A 17,638-nucleotide genomic window follows, 5' to 3' on the forward strand; every position below is an offset into this window, starting at 1 on the left:
ATATTGAATAACATTTCCAACTGCCTCATTTCAGCTTCATTATGGAAACAGCTTGCACACTCATCTGTGGGTGATAGTATTTAAATAGGTAGTTAGCCATGAGGAAGAGTTTTTGGGTTCTTGTTACATCCTTTCTTCCTAAAGATAATTGAATAAGGGCTAACTCTAGATTTTTATTTTTTCAACCAAAGCATCAATATTTTTCTTCCTTAATGAAAGCTGAAATCTAGTTACGTTAACCAGATTGCTGCTTTTCTTTTAATTCCATGTCTGCTTTCAACCTTGTTTATTTGGTGAGCATGATGTGTAACTTCATTACATGTACTCACCCTTTCATGAGAACTGAGGGCAGGAGCTGTGGGCAGCACAGTGGGGGCAGGGGGTGGGCAGGGTCTGCCCAGGCTGGTGAGGCATTGGCACAGGCTGCCCAGGAGGTAGTGTTGCAGCTGTCTGTGGCGGTGTAGAGGTGATACTGAGGGACATGGTTCAGTGGGCACGGTGGTGAGGGGTTGATGGTAGGACTTGATGATCTTAGTGTTCTTTTCCAACTTTAATGAACCTATGATTCATTCCTTGGCCAGCAGCACGTGCCTGGGGCAGAGGCCGCAGCCTGAGTGTGGCAGACGACACTCCCTTACTGACTTCTCCACCGATTAATTCTATCTGCCGCTTTCCACTTCCGCAGAAATGTTGGGATGGCTTCGTTTGAACCAGTCCTGCTGTTGTGAACAGGGATGTGTGCACGCTGGCTCGGGATTAGTCTTGACGGCATTTGCAGGAAGTTTCCTTCTGTGCATAAAGTCCTTTCTGTTGTGCAGTTTGTCACCAGGTCAGGGCAGTATTTCCAGTAAAGCTGTAACTCATGTTATGAGAAGTGATGAAATGAACTGTCCGATATCTTTAACAGTTCTGTGCTGTTACTTTAACAAGACTTGAGAAAACTGTCATTGAAATGGCTGCTGCACCGGTGGAAGGTTTGTCATATTTTTCCCTGTAAGTCATCCTGACAGGTGATGTGGGATGAGACCATGCAAACGTATCGGCATTGCCAACAAGCTGACCTTTTCCTCTTCATTCCCTTAATTTGTATTTGACTAATTTGCATCTCTGTTCCTGTGCTTCCTTGTCTGAGGAGCTGTCACAACGGCTGGGGCTGATTTCATGACAAAACCCAGGAGTTTCAAACCACGATTGTTTCATTATTCATGAAAACTTGTGTTACTTTGTTCCTCCTCCCACACAAGCAAGGTTAGCCGGAGAGAAACAAAACCTATTTTGCATTTGCGGGATTGGCTATTAAATATTTTTACACAATGCAGTGTTTTTATACAAATAACTCATGATTTATTTAAAACACTCCTTGTAGAAGATTTGGATAGCTCCCCGTCAGGCAGGGTGGCTTAAAAAGGATCTCTGGTCCCTTTTCCTGAAGCAAGTATGTGGTTAAGCTTAGGGGTTTTAACATCTTGTAAGTTTTTCCTCATGCCTAATTACTGTGAAGGGCAAAGAACTGGGTATGCAATTACCCTTGCACAGTGTGAGCCGTCGTTGTCAGAGCTGCTCACAGTAAATCGAATGCCTGTTTCAATCTCAATTGCCTTTCATTTTACTTTTCTCTATATAGAATTTCCAGATTCCTTTTGCAACAAGCAAGGACAAATTAGGGGAGAAAAGAGGTGCAGAGAGCTCTTCACAAGAATCATAGGTCATTGAGTAACTGTAGATGGAAGTGGAGAAAGACTTTAACGGCTCTAATATGTTTCATTTTTATCATTTTAATGCAGAGCACAGTGACAAAGTTGGGCGATGTTCAAGATGTTGTCGTTCACTGCCTTCTGCTTTCTGCTGCTTTTGGGATAAAACCAAAACCATTAAGTGGATCTGTGCAGATCACATATGTTTTTTTTTCTTTAATTCTTCTTTATTTGGTTATTGCAACCCAATGCCCAGCGTGTCTGCTTGCTCCTTCAGTTAACTCACTTTGGCTGTTGGTCATTTATTCATTCAAATCTTGCTGGTGAAATGCTTTGTTTGAGGTAGGAACAATCATAGGATCATGGAATGGCCTGGGTTGAAAAGAACCACAATCATCATCTGGTTTCAACCCCCCTGCTATGTGCAGGGTTGCCAACCACCAGACCATGCTGCTCAGAGCCACATCCAGCCTGGCCTTGAATGCCTCCAGGGATGGGGCATCTGCTGACTCCGTATTAGAAGTGAAGAAGCTGTGTTTTTGTAGAGGGACAGCTTTAGGAATGAGTGACTGATTTAGGTTAAGGCATTTATATTTTTATTTGATTTTTAGGTAAGTCACTCCAATTTACTACACATTGCATAGGCTGGAGAGTAAATATTGAAGTAATGCCATGGACGTAGAATGCAGAGAAAAAATTCTATATTAATATTTTTAGATCAAAAGGAAGCAGAATACTGATGGTGAAAAATGGTTATGTTTAAGTAGGAGTTAGGATTTATTTTTGTCATGCTACTGCTTGAGTGCAAATAACGTCTTGAAAAATACTATTTATTTCTGTTTATTGTTTTCATATATTCTGCCTACAGCTCTATCCATAATATTGCTTCCTCTGGTATTTTCTCTGTAGTTCTCTTTTTCCCAGACCTCTCACTTTCTAGCAGATGAGTGCTCTGGAAGTTTTCTCTTTCTTTTCAAGAGACTTGAGGTGTCACTATACTAAATACACCTGTACGCAGTATAAATGAGAGCATCAGTAAAAATAGAAAAATTAGTTGTGGTCTGAGTACCAGAAGCCCTGTAAAGCCATGTTGCCATGCCTTTGACTTTAGTACAGGTTATTTCAGAGCTGTACAAGTAAATATTGTTTAGCAAAATCTCGCCTGTATTCCTGAAGCTGAGGTGGATTTGTTGTGGAGTGTCTGGGGAAAAAAATGCATACATGCATATTTAATTTCCAGAGAAAAAATTACCATATTGCCAGTAACGATCCATTAACAAAAGAATGCAGTCTTAATGCCGTCAATTAAATATTAAATATTGTCGGGCAGGAATATTTTTCTAATATATCACTCACTTAGAAAAGTGTGGCATGGTAAATAATGAGCTGTTCTCCAGATCCAATGGGAGATGGATTCTGAATATGGTTCACTGCTCAGAAACTAAGATAATTTGTTGAAATATGAATATAGGTAACTATGTATGAATAATTATATAAGAATTTAAGCGATGCTCTATATACAATAGTAATTAATTACTGGCTTTTCATCTGACCATGTGGCACCGAGCACAAAGCATCTTGGAAGCAAAGCTCCCGTTGCACCTCGTCTTCCACATGTGCAAAACCCAGGGAGCTGCACCACCATTTGCAGATCAGTGGTTAAAAATCAATAAGAATTCAAGTTATTGTTTTCAGACCTGAGTTTTGTTTTGTGTTTTTTTTTGTTTTAAATCCACACTACAAAATGTGTCCAGGTGTTTTTCTTTACATTCTTTGTTCTTGGCTTGATTCCTGCACTTTCTATGATCTACTTTCAGCAGCTCGTTTTAATTTTTTTTTTGTATGCCCAGCACTTGATGGTCTTTGCATGCAAATGAAGGAATCATAATGATTTCTTGCTGAACAAAAAATAGCCAAGACAAAAAACATCCCTTAGAGAGGAATAGATTGATTTCTTGGACTTCTACGATTCTTAAACATGAAGTTGAGGAAAGACACGACCAGCAGAGGGGGTGGCTTCTAGAAGCAGTATTTGTGCCACCAGTGCCATATTTGTGTATATTAATAAGGAAGGAAGTCATGGAACATTAATGACTTCTCCTAAGATTTTTCTGGGGGTGATGCATGATGATATAATTCACCTTTCCACAGTAAACTTGTTAAGCTTCGGATGATTCCTTGTTTTTATGAATCTTTCCTCGCTTTTTTTCGAGCTCAACGTTTTCTGTAATTGAGCATCTTCTATAAGCTGGACAGCCTGGCCTAGTATTAGATATGGAGGCTGGTGGCCCTGCCTCTGGCAGGGCGTTGGAGCTTGGTGATCCTTGAAGTCCCTTCCAATCCAATCCATTCTGTGATAATTAATGCTAATTATAGAAAATATCTTCTGGTCTGGTGGGATTTCAAAGCTTTTCTTGTTGATTTCTGTTATTTTTCTTCCGGCAACATTTGGAATATGTTTTTATCATTGATAGATTCAGAAATAGAGGAAGAGTAAAAGTAATCCTGTGTAATTTGTGAAATGCCCTTCTCACACCTCTATTCCACTGTAGGTGCATTTCATCATCAGTGGTTCTAAAAAAGCCGTAGCTTGGTCCTGTGTTTTCCTTAAGTGCAAAGTCATCTCAAGAGCAATTTATTTTAATTCTTCCCTAATTATTTTTCTATTTCGGACGATTCAGGAAATGAAAGCTGTTTTGGCAGCACAGTATATTAGATCTGCTATAACCACATTTCATGTGATGTGAGCTGCTCTAAATTGCCTTCTAAATTAGATTAGCGATTTTAGTTTAACATATAAGTATTTAGTATGCATTACAACATAATATATTTAATTTAATTTGCTTTTATGTCTCACCATACATTTAATAAAACAATTATTTAACCATTTGGTACTGATGAATTATACTATGGTATTGAAATTAATATTGCCTGTACTTCATTAACATACATTAAGCAGAAGCAGATACGTTCTCAAAGTTGAAGAGAAAGGTCATATTTGACACTTAGTACTGACATCATTTTGTCATTCTTTCCCGAGTTTTGTGAGGAAAAATTCCATGGGAAAGGTAGGAAGTGGGCTTGTAAAAGCAGAGAAGTGCACGTGGCTTTCGAAGTGAATGTTTGGGTCAGGACACGCTTTTGTAGATAATATTTTGTAAAGTTGTTATAAATAAAATCCTTTTTATTTTTCTCTTTTTTCCCCCTTTGCTACAGTATGGCTATTCAAGTTGACAAGTTCAATTTTGAGAGCTTCCCAGAACCTCCTGCAGATGGGACACAGTATGCGAATGCAAAGCAGCTGGAGGAAGAGAGACAACAGGCAAAAGGTCTGGAAATTAACAGCAAGCTGGATATTTGCTGGAAAATTATATCCTTTCATAACTACTTGCTTTAAAAATACATAAATAGATGCCCTATGACATTTTATTTAATAATTGAACTCACTTTGTAAGTGTTACTGAAAAGAAAAATAATTATAACTATGAACCTTATAATAATTATAGACTGTTTAAGGTTAATTGTACTGTATGTTGTTTAGATGATGTCTGGATCTTACTATAATAGTTTTTTTTTTCTGAATCATTGAGCCATATTGAAACCCTGTATGCTTTACCCAACATTTAGGGAACTGAGGAAGCATAGAATTGATGAGAAGTAGTTTTATGCAGCCAAAATTTTCAGTTCTCTTCCAACACTGTGTAAGTGACTCATAAAGAAATACATGAAGCTGGGTTTAGAAAGTTTTCATATATTTAATTAAATTTCAGCAAATCAGAACATATTAGAATAATTTCTTTCTAAGTCTTCTTAACAGGTGTAATCATATATCTAATCTTGGATAGCTGTCTTAAGGCTTAGAAAGGACTTCAGTGATGACTTAGTCATCCTAAACATAAAATCCTCATAATAATTCTAAATGCAGTAATATATTCTTTTATTAACACTAAGAGTTTACATTAAGCAGCTTTCACATGCATTCAGTTTAGAGTTAGAATAAACCAATGGTGTTTTTGTAAATTTTATGATTTCCATTAAACTGTTACACTTTGCTTTCAGAAATACACTTTTTCCCTCCCATCAGGGAAACATTCCCTGCAGCCAGTATTCCCCCAAATCGTGTGTTGATACTCAACATCCTTCAGGAGACTGATGTTTTTTATTCAGATTATCCTCACATCTGCTTGATGCCAGGAATTGAGAGAAGAGTGGCAATCAAATCATGGTTTGTCCTTAGAGATGTGTTTTTGTGCTTATAATTGTATTTTATCTAGTGATCTGAAATGATTTTTATTTTTTTTTTTAATTCCTAATTATTAAAGCTGCACAAATCTGCACAGGATTAGTCAAAGGGAAGACGTGTGATATAAATGAGATTCCTAGTGCCTATTTCCATCCAGACTCCCTAGGCAACATTTCAGAAAGAATTCCATTTGTGCAAAAATGTCAATATTTAACTGGAACTTGCTCAGAAAATTTTTCTGTTATGGAGAGATATAAATATTCTTTGATAGCATAGCTGAATTCTCATGTCAGAATTGAATGTACAGTTGTATTAATTTTGTCAGGGTGTAAAACTACATCCTCATTCATTTCTGTTGCTGAGCAACACTGTTTACATATCTTTGGTGTTCTGTATTTAAACCCAGTTTTAATATTCAGGCTATCACGGCTGACACATAAGTCAACGCCTTAGAAAATTAAGAAAATAATACAGAAATTCTGTTTGTCAAATTAAGTACAAGAATTAGTTTCAGTGCTTTTAAGATTTGTTGTGAATATTTTCTTTATTCCTAGAATGAAAGGTGCTCTAACGCATAAGGCACTGAATTACATCTCTGTGCTTAAAAATTCTTGAAGAAACATGTGTTGTTCGGTATGTTTCATGTCTCAATTAGAGTAAATCTTCTATGGAATCGTAGAATCCTTAGAGTTAGAAAGGACCTTTAAAGGTCATCTTGTCCAACTCCCCTGCAATGAACAGGGACGTGCACAGCTAGATCAGGTTGTTTTCAGGGCCTGATCCAGGCTCACTTTGAAAGTCTCCAGGGATGGAGCATCCACCACATCTCTGGACAACCTGTGCCTCACCACTCTCAGTGTAAAAGGCTTTTTCCTTATATCTAACCTAAATCTACCTTCTTTAAGCTTGAAGCCATTTTCCTTGTTCTGTTACCACAGATCCTGCTAAGGAGTCTGTCCTCTTCTGTAGCTCCTCTTTAAGTCGTGAAAGGTCACTATCACGTCACCTCTGAGCCTTCTCTTCTGGGCTGAACAGCCCCAGCTCTCTCAGCCGGCCCTCCCAGGAGAGGTGTCCCATCCCTTGGATCACTTTTGTGGCCCTCCTCTGGATGCGCTCCAATGGATTCATCTCTCTCCTGTATTGAGAACTCCACATCTGGATGCAGTCCTCCAGGAGAGGCCTCACCAGCACAGAGTAGAGGGGCAGGATCACCTCCCTCACCCTGCCGGCCACGCTTCCTTCAATGCAGCCCAGGATATGGTTGGCATTCTGGGCTGCGAGGGCACATTGCTGGCTCATGTTCAGCTTGCCATCCACCAGTACTCCCTGGTACCTTCCAGGGAGGCAATGCTACACTCAGTCCTTTTATCCCCCAGTTTGTATTGGTAATGAGGGTTGCTGAGACCCAGGTGCAAGATCTTGCATTTGGATTTGTTGAACCTCATGAGGTTCACCTGGGCCCACTGCTGAAGCCTGTCTAGGTCCTTCTGAATGGCATCCCATCCTTCTGGTGTGTTGACCACACCTCGCTGCTTGATGTCATCAGCAGACTTGCTGAGGGTGCATTCAACCTTACTGTCAGTGTCACTGATGAAGATATTAAAGAGTATCAGTCTCAGCATTGCCCACTGTGGGACACCACTCGTCACTGATCTCCGTCCACATATGGAGCCACCACTCTCTGAACTTGATCCTGCAGCCACTTCTTCATCCACTGAATATTCCACCCAATAAGTCCATTTAGGTGTTAACTATGGAAAAAAACAAAACAGCACAGTTCTCACTTGGGCTAAGTCTAAGAAAATTAATTTCTGAGAAAGCTGTCCTTCCACTAGAATAATTTGATACTGGCCAGCAGTTATTATTTTAGACATAAAGATAGATAGCTTACCTTTGTAAGCTTTGTTTCCCTTCAGTAGTTTAGAATTTAAGAGATTCAGTGTTCTTAAGTAAGCCAAGAGAAGCTGATGAGTATCTCCTGCACCAGGTGTTTTTAATCTTAAAATAGAACTGGATGTATGGCAGAAACAGTAAGAAAAACATCAGCTCAGTTTTTTTACTTTTTATGTAAATCAACTTGGTGAGCTTGGTAAGAAGCTTACAATTCCTTAGATCATTACAGTATTTCCGTGATAGTATATGAAATAACCACCTGAACAAATGCTTCAAATTATGTGTGTGGATGACACTGAATGGAAAAGAATACTTCAGTTGGAAGGGACCAGCAAAGATCATCTAGTCCAACTGGTTGCATACTTGAGAGCTAACCAAAAGTTAAAGCATATTATTGAGGGCCTTGACCAAATGCCTTTTGGAACACTAATAGGCAAACTGCATGAGTTTCAATTGGGCCAAGCGTCCAGTCCTGCATTTTGGTCACAACAACCCCAGGCAACCCTACAGGCTTGGGGAGGAGTAGCTGGAAAGCTGCCTGATGGAAAGGGACCTTGGTGTATTGACGGACACTGGGCTGAATATGGCCTCAAGTTGCACCAGGGTAAGTTTAGGTCGGATATCAGGAAACACTTCTTTACAGTAAGGGTTGTTAAGCACTGGAATAGGCTCCCCAGGGAGGTGGTTGAGTCACCATCCCTGGACGTGTTTAAAAACCATTTGGATGTGGTGCTCAGGGATTTAGCAGAGGGTTGTTAGAGTTAGGGTATTGTGGTGACGCTGTGGTTGGACTCGATGATCTTTAAGGTGTTTTCCAACCTGAGCGATTCTATGATTCTAGGCATCAACTACCTTGCTAGAATCCTGGTCCAGTCTTTCATCACCATCATTGGTAAGGAAATTTTTCCTAATGTCCAGTGTGAACCTACCCTGGTACAGTGTCATGCCACTCCTGCATGTCCTGTCATCTGTTACCAGGGTGAATAGGGATCACCTCCCTCTGTTCTTCTCCTCTCCAAGAAGTTGCAGAGAGCAATGAGGTTATATCTCAGCCTCCTTTTCTCCAAATTGGACAACCCAAGTGTTCAAGTGTAACAAGGATATGCTTTTCAGCCTTTTTACCATCTTCATTGCCCTCCTCTGGATACTTTCAAGTATCTTAACATCCTTTTAACATCTCTGCAGTGAAAAGTTTATATAGAATCCCTGTGAGAGCCAAAACCAGTTACAAATAATGAGGATTTCAAGTTGTATCTATATGTATTTAGGAGCATCAAAAATATCTTCCAATATGAAAAGTACATTTCCATTGCTTTATTCATTCAGATATTCAGGGCTTCAAGTGATGAGATTTCTGAGTGCTTCATTTATGAGAGTAATGTAATACTTGATCAATTTTCATATACTTTTGGAGGGCTGAAGGCAGGAGGTAAAGACAACACAGCATATTATTCATTCTAACCTCTGTACATTTTTGATAGAATGAAAATTAGTAGGAAAATAGACCTTCAGTGAGAGCTTACTGCCATGCTGTTTCAATTAAGAAAAAATTCTGAAGTAATTTAACTTAGAGTGTCATTGAGATTATAGGTGTATTGAGATAATTTAAATTAAGAACATGCTGTCTTGTTTTTTAGCATCTGGTAGATGGCATCTGGTTTCAGCTTAACAACCAAGGTTTATTATTTTAACACAGGATTTGAGCAGATGGAGCACACGTAGTATTAAGGTGGCTAATATTTTCAACTTGTGCTTCTATTCATGTTTTATAAATATTTTTAAACAAAATTTATATTTTTTGCAAGGAGCTTCTATGCATTCTGTCTCTTGGATCAAGGCATCTGTAACAAGTGTTCTTTAAAGTCTGCAGAGTGCTGTCTTTGGTTCTGAGTGCTCTGCCTCTTCTTAGAATCACGGAATCACAGAATGGCCAGGGTTAGAAGGGACCTCAAGGATCATGAAGCTCCAACCCCCTGACACATGCAGGGCCACCAACCTCCCCATTTAATACCAGACCAGGCTGCCCAGGGCCCCATCCAACCTGGTCTTGAACACCTCCAGGGACGGGGCATCCACAGCCTCTCTGGGCAGCCTGTTCCAGCACCTCACCACTCTCGTAGTATGAGATGTCCCCTGACATCCAACCCGTATCTTCCCTCCCTCAACTTAAAACCATTTCCCCCTGTCCTGCAGTTATCAACCCTTTCAAAGACTTGATTCCCCTCCTGTTTGTAGGCTCCCTTTAGGTACTGGAAGGCTGCAATGAGGTCACCCTGCAGCCTTCTTTTCTCAATGCTGAACAAGCCCAGCTCCCTCACCCTGCCTTTGTAGGGGAGGTGCTCCAGTCCCCTGATCATCTTTGAGGCTCTCCTCTGGACCCTCTCCAACAGCTCCCTGTCTTTCTTGTACTGGAGGCTCCAGACCTGGACACAGTACTGCAGATGGGGCCTCACAAGAGCAGAGTAGAAGGGAACAATCACCTCCCTGTCCCTGCTGGCCACCCCTCTTCATGTTTATATTGATACTCCTTCTCCTGGTTTCTTCAAAATCTGGAGTTCAAAAACACTGCATTTTCCATGTGGTATTTGAAGGGCAAGTTATGTCTTTCTTTATGCTCTTTACACACTATGCTCTTTGTTAGACTCACTATTCCTTCTTATTCGGAATATTCCATGGATCTACATTTTACATTCTACATTTTAACTGAAGAAACTCAGATATATTCACACTCATTTCAGAGAAACTTGGTCACACACAAGTGATCCCCAGCTAAGCACTGATAAATCCTTGCATTTTTTTCAAAAAGAAATGCAAAATATGCAAGGTTTTATCAATGTTCAGCTGGCTGGCGGGATTTTTGGTGGGAAGCACAGAAAGGTTTAGTTAGAGATAGCATCATAAAGTTATTCATGCTCTACTTTTGTGTCTATTTTTGTTTGACTAACTCTTGGGGACCAGTCCATCCCCATCCTGTAACTCTGGGTGCCTCTTCTCAATCCTCCTGATGAAGTGAAATAAGAACATCTTTGCTGGCAGACTGGCAAGTCTTGTGTGTCTGGCTTTAAATTTAATACCTCAAAGGATGGGCACCAAAGCCTGTAGAGTAGTGGGAGAACAACTGAAAAGAGATAAATGTGTGGGAGCATATGGATGCCTGAATTGCGGAGACTTAGAAACTTGGAGGGAATGGATGCCATTCAGAGCAAGATGGAGAATTGGAATAACCTTATTAATTTCAACAACAAAAGAGGAAACTCTTGCACCTGCAGTGGAGCTGTTCTGTGCATTAATATAGACTAGAAACTAGATGGCTGGAAAAAAAGGACATTGGTTCCTGTCATCTGTGAGTTGGTGTCGTATCCTTGTATGGATGAAGGCTCGCTGTGTCTTGCCCTGCACGGATGAGAATATGACAACAAGCCAATAGAAAAGACTGTTAGAGAATCATGGAATGGCTCTGCTTGGAAGGTACTTCAAAGATCATCAAGTTCAAACCCCCACCATGGACAAGGTTGCTACCCACTAACTCAGGCACTTGATCAGGTAGCCAAGGACCCTGTCCAGCCTGGCCTTGACCACTCCAGGGATGGAGCACCCACAGCTTGTGTCGGTGACCTGTTGCAGTGCCTCACCACTGTCCCGTTGACACTTCCGTGTGTGCATGTGGAATATTATGTCTTTGATCTCTCAGTGTGACAGAGATATTGAAACTATGATCTCGGAGGCTACCAATATGATTAGGCTGCCCTTGTGACCTCCATTCTTGGGGATCAGGTTTTTTTCTTTAAGTTCCTAAGGGGTGGTTGTGTTGAAGACTGAAGTAGACTGTGAGAGATGCTCAGTGAAAGGATGAGTGTAGCGTGTTGCTGCCAGACAAATTCCAGTAAGGCACTGGGAAAAAAACTCTTGCACAGTGCCAATCCAGTAGTAGAACAGGTTGTCAATAGGTGCTATAATATTGCTGTTTTTGAAGGTATTGAAAACATCTGAACAAGGCCTTGATGATGTACTGTTTTCACTGCTTTGAACATAGGGTTGTGCAGTGACATCTGCAGTTGGCTTCCACTGCAGGTTGTTCTGTGGTTTGTACAGCCATGCAGTGAACTGGATAAGAAAATGGCTGCTGAAAAATAAAGTCCTTTTCCTCTCCCTATCTCTTACTCTCCCCAGGTTTGGTTTTCAGACTGAGAAATTTTTAGATTTTGTGAATGTACTTCAATTTCAGTGAAGTGAGATGATAAAGTTTTGGAATCATACTCATGAAAATATTCTGAGTCTAGCCCTAAAAGGCCTTAAAAATGAGATTTTCCATGCTACCTTAAGTATCATGCTCAATCTTTAACATTTTTTTTAACCTCAGCATTAATCTCTGTGATTTCTGTGAAGTCTGTCGTATTTGAAATATTTTATTACAGTTTTAAAAACTGTTTTCCATGTTCCTTCCACTGTTTTTTTCTTTTCTATATTTAAACTTAATTGCTATCTTTTTCTTTTTTAATTGCATTTTCATTCAGTCATGTTGCTGGTATTGTTCTGCAGCGTAGCTATTCTTTTCTTGGTACATGGAATCCAAAGTTGGAAGCAATACTTAAGGTGAGGCTTCTCGTGGAATAAGGGCTGCATAACTCGTGTTTCAGATACGATGCTTGCTCTGAGGCCAGTATCTTTTTTCCAAGTATCCTGTGTTTGACTGCTTTTGAGCATAGAATCACAGAATTATAGAATGGCTTAGGTTGGAAGGGACCTTAAAGATCATCTAGTTCCAACCCCCACTCTGTCGTGGTCAGGGCTGCCAACCACACATAACCAACTCATTACTCCAGCTTTCATTTAATTTCATCTGATTTCTGTAAGTTCCCCTCATTTATTAAGTTTCTGAACACTGACATATCTTTTCCAAATATGTAAATTTCATAAATGTTTTTGTATTTCACTGTCCAAGTAGCCAATCAGAATTTTTAAGCGTTGGACGGAAGCTTGAGTCATCTCCTTTGATATTCTCTCTGGGTTTGACAGCAAACCACTGGTAACTGTTACTGAAATGCACTTCTATATCTGTCTGTTCAGCTTTTAATGACTTCATATTGATCATAATTATGAATCTCCCATTAGGAAAACGTTACGTGTTTTGACTCTTAAAAATCTGTAAAGGTTTCCTAAGAGGTACTTTCATTAAATGGAGCTTTATATTCCCATACATCATCTTAACATCAGCAGTAGTTTGCAGGAGTTAGGAAACTCACTAACTGCATGTAATTAGTTTTAATAATGAAGTACCACGATAATAATAAAGTAGAAAGCTTAAAATATGACTAAGACTACTGCTATAAGTAAACTCTGATCATTAATCATCTAGATTTGTTTTTCATTAGTTTAATCTTATTTATGAACATTTGCTAATTTGTTTACGGTTATGTGCATGCTTCCACCTGTATTTTTTTGCAAAAGAACTCAAAAACAGATTACTGAAAATAAATTGTTTTGGAAAGATGCTAGATGTGGAATTCTGTGTGGCAGAGAGAAAAAAAATCACTAATCACAGAATCATGGGATCAGTGAAGTTGAAAGAGACCACTAAGATCATCCAGTCCAACCATCAGCCCATCACCACCATGCTCACTCAACCTTGGCCGTCTGTGCCACATCTACACATTTATTAGAATGGTGACTCCACCGCCTCCCTGGGCAGCCTGTGCCAATGCCTCACTATTCTTTCTGAGATGTTTTTTTTCCTAGTATGCAACTGGAAAATTGTTATATAGAAATCTTTTCAAAAACTGGCCTGTCTTTTTAGGCTGAAGATTTTGGGTAACGTGCTGCGTTACAGTTGTAGGCACCCAGCCACACACCAGACAACCAAGATAGTATTAAAGACTAAATTTTTTGTAGGGGAAGTAACTAGTTCATTTGACTGTCATTCAGGTTTTCACTATGGGACAGTTTACGTTGGATACTGTCTGTTGCTAAAAAACTTGAAATAAAGGTGTCTACATGGTGAAATTGGATTACTTTTTTCGAATGCTGTCTGGTGTGTTCATTGGCTCTGAGGCCCTAATTGAAACTAGTCTTATTGTTCAAATGAAAATATCTTGAATTTCCAAGCCTAAAGAGTTGCACTTGAAACTGGAAGTCATCTATTTCTTTCCAGACAGGTGCATGTGCTGTTAATAACAAAGAGTTGGCTATTGGAAGTGAGACCCAGGAGATGAGAGGCATTTAAAAATGGGACTGCAGTGGAATAGCAGGTTTGTGATGGCACTGACAATTCAGCAAAATGTGTGTAGGTTTATGAGTAGATGGATGTACAATGTTGGACTTCAACAGCCTATAATTCATTGTATGTGTGCAAGGTTTTGGTTTTGGTGTTTTTTTGGTGTTTTTTTTTGTTTTTGTTTTTTTTTTTTTTTTTTGAATGAATTTTGGATTCTGGATCTTAGTCTTCTGTCACTTATCACATTGCACTGTGAGCAAACAATGGAAGGCTATAATAGCACTCCCTGCTCCAGCTGTTTTGCTTTTATTGATATCTAAAGGCTTAGCTTAGAAATAAGCAAACTTGAATTAAGTTGTCCTCTCTTTTTCCTGTCATTTTATCTCTGAATGTTTTGGTTAATTTTCACTTACAAGGTGATGTGTTTGCTGCACTGTTCAGTTTGCTCAGTATTGGCACGGTCAAGAGAGAAAGATCTCAGTACTACTGAAATTCAGTGCTATTTGTAACCATTAGGCATGCTCAGACCATCTAACCATATCAGGTTTCTTTGTTTCGCTGATTTTTGCCTTTGAGTCTGCTAGGCAACAGAGCTTGACCTGGACTTAAGATACAGGATGCTTTGCGGGCAAGATTTTAGGTATTACTGTTGAGGATTTGCTGTTTTTTGAATTAGTTTGTGCAACTCAGTGTTCCAGGGAATATTTTGTTGTCTTGTACCAGGGAGCAGAACCTGGACAAAGGGCTTAAAAAGTGTGAGCAGGTCATTGGTTTTATTAATTGAAGTATAGCTGTATATTATCTTTTAAAATCCCTGTAAACATTTGCCATACATTGGGAGTAATGGCCAAAAAATAGACTTTCTTCTGATTATTCCACTCACCTGAAGGGACATTTCATATTTTTATGTCTGTTACGGAAATATCACATGCATAGGAAAACATTTTGCATCAAGTTCAAGAGGTGGTTGGCTGTAGAAATAACCTGCAGATGTGTTGAATTTGAAACTGCAAAAAAAAAACAAAAAACGTTTTCCTTAGGAATGCGTGGACCTGGTTTGATATCATTTACCAGTAATAAACTTCAGAGAATCAGCTGTTTAATAGTCATGTTGTGTTGATATCTGAGACATTAGGCTTTCCATGGACGTTTAAGCAGTAAAAAATTGTAATATTCCAGGCACCACTGTGAGCCATTTTAAGTAAATTACAGTTAAGTTAGTTTAACGTTAGAGTTACTGGCTGCTGCTCTGTTTTAAAACTTCTTTAAAATCCTGCTTTTTTATTGGTGTTTTCTCTCATTACATTCCTAGATTGGTGATGAGATAACAGAATTATTTATCTGCCATATCTTTAAAGTACTTCCTGTTACTTATTCGCTATCCTATAATTTGCTTTATGGAAATCATTCTGCTGTGCTGGTGTCCTGGGTCTTATTTTACAGCAGCAGTGTTTTTATGAGGTGGCAGGCAACTGCGTTGGATTTTCCAAATACTTGGTTTTGTGTAGTGTTGTTTATGGCTTTCAGACTTTTTTCTTAGGGTTTGTGAATTCTTCATTTGTAGATCTTATAGGGAAATTAAAGCTATTTAATACATTTTTCTCAGATCATAAGAAGGGCTATTACAAAAAAATGTTGCAAGAATGGTATGAACTGTATTGATTCCCTTCTTCTGTCATCTCATTGAGCTCTTGAGTCTCAGCCACTAGCTGTTAGATCTTATTTTAATGTGAGATTTCAGGAATTTTTTTGAAGCCTCCTGGAGAGCCTGTAAAATTATGTCCCGTGTTAAAAATCAGTTGTCTTCAGTACTTGTTCATTTTCTTTTCAGTGATGCAGATGAGAACATAGTTCATGGTTCAGATGATGTACCTCTCCTTGTAGAGTTTTGAGCTCATAGATTCCTCTACCTTTGCTTGCTTATTTTTGAGAAAGATACTTCCAGTTTTTTGGAGTAGTAGGATGAAGCCTTGAGGCATCTTCCTAGGAGTCACCCTGTTGTTACATTTGGACATCACTTCACCTGTTCTTTCAGTAGAAGACTCCTAAGTTGGAAAAGGGGTGTTTTCATGAAGCTTAACTGTTGTGTGTGTGGCCATAGAGGAGCTGTGATCGCTCCACGTCCACTTTATCCTGCAGTTAAATATCTGAAGGGAGGGCACAGATTGGTCAGAGCCAGGCTCATGGGTGCCTCTTGACAGAACAAGAAGCCATGAGCACAAACTGGAGCCCAGGAGGTTCTCTATGAGCATGAGGGTGCATTTCAGTGCTGTGCAGGTGACAGAGCACTGACACAGGTTGCCCAGAGATGTTGTGGAGTCTCCTCCTTGGAGATCTTCCAGAGCTGCCTGAGCACAGTCCTGGGGACCCTGCTCTGAGTGCTCCTGCTTCAGCAGAGGTTGCACCAGATGGACCCAGAGACCCTTCCAACCCCAGCTATTACTCTGCCTACCTGAGACAGGGGCTTCTTGTGGTACAAAGCCATGCCAAAGTCAGTGAATGTAAAAGTTCAGCTAAATACGAAATCATTCTGATTTCTGTATGGAGCCCTTTGTATCCCATGTCCTTCTGAAGTCAGGGAATTTGAAAAAAGAAGTCTGATGCTCTTCCTGTTACAAATGCACGTTGGCTGATACATCCCACATTATTATCTTTATATTAATATTATAATTTCTATGTATTATTTATAGTTACTCTTCTTAATTTGTTTAATTGGAAAATGTAATCTTTGTGTTCCAGTGGATGCCACCTAACCTTTTATATCAGAACTTGTGTAACTTATTTTGAAGACGGATACAAATAGAGATTCTGTTACTCCCAACAGTTGATTTCAGTTCTTCACTGTCTGTAGAGTAAGATCTCCTAATTTTTTCTTACTTCACTCTGAGCTTGTTGCTGAGTTCATGCAGGACTGTGTAGGAGGGAAGCTTGCAGGTTACATGCCTGTGCAATTCTGTTGTGAAGCTCACCCTGTATGGACAAACTCTCTCTGCCTTGCATAACACTCCTTGTATATCCATAGATCTCACACCAAGCCATTATTCAAAACTAAACTACCCCACGTTTGTTCTGTTCTGTATTTCATCATTCAGGTTTTCAGGTTGTTCTAAATTGGTCATTTTGAATTGGAATCCTGCACTGCATACTTCCAGATTCTGTGTTTTCAGAGCTTCCAGACATTTTTTCCCTCGCTCTTTAGTACACTTCAGAGACTTTTATCTTTGCAACTTTGTATTTATTGCTCCTCAGTGGAATAAAATTTTTATATTCTGAAGATACGAACAGCTTTAATTCCTATTGTTAGTCAATTCATTGAGTAATAAGCCCAAATATAGAACTGTAACCATTAATGAATGTTGATGTTGCAGTTTTAATTTGCAATCATAAAATTTGTGCATATTGCAAGCTCTTTTTCTCTCCAAATCAAAGTTTTCCTTAATTCTAATTTACCCTTCCTTGAAGCGTGAAGGGGAAGCAAGCGTGGAAGGCGTTCTTAATCAACTGGTTCTGGAGCATCTACAGTTGGCTCCTCTCCAGTGGGGTGAGTAATGTCAAAATCTGTTGATGATTTCTTCTGAGGACGTACTGGGTTGTAAT

The 17,638-nt window shown here is 39.4% G+C and overlaps 1 protein-coding gene across 5 annotated transcripts in view; it reads left to right on the top strand.

The window, feature by feature from the left end:
- Positions 1 to 17,638, top strand: part of TRAPPC9 (trafficking protein particle complex subunit 9) — a 475,345-nt gene that overhangs the window by 206,909 nt on the left and 250,798 nt on the right. For all 5 annotated transcript variants that reach the window (XM_042809120.1, XM_042809123.1, XM_042809124.1 and 2 more), the window contains 2 exons: positions 4,911 to 5,064; positions 17,492 to 17,582. In XM_042809120.1, coding sequence (XP_042665054.1) covers positions 4,911 to 5,064; positions 17,492 to 17,582 — 245 coding nt within the window. The remainder of the gene's footprint in view (positions 1 to 4,910; positions 5,065 to 17,491; positions 17,583 to 17,638) is intronic.

The sequence above is a fragment of the Centrocercus urophasianus genome, unplaced genomic scaffold (genome assembly GCF_019232065.1).
Source record: "Centrocercus urophasianus isolate 14NV4802_14NV808 unplaced genomic scaffold, USGS_Curo_1.0 seq_11, whole genome shotgun sequence".
Classification (NCBI taxonomy): domain Eukaryota; kingdom Metazoa; phylum Chordata; class Aves; order Galliformes; family Phasianidae; genus Centrocercus; species Centrocercus urophasianus.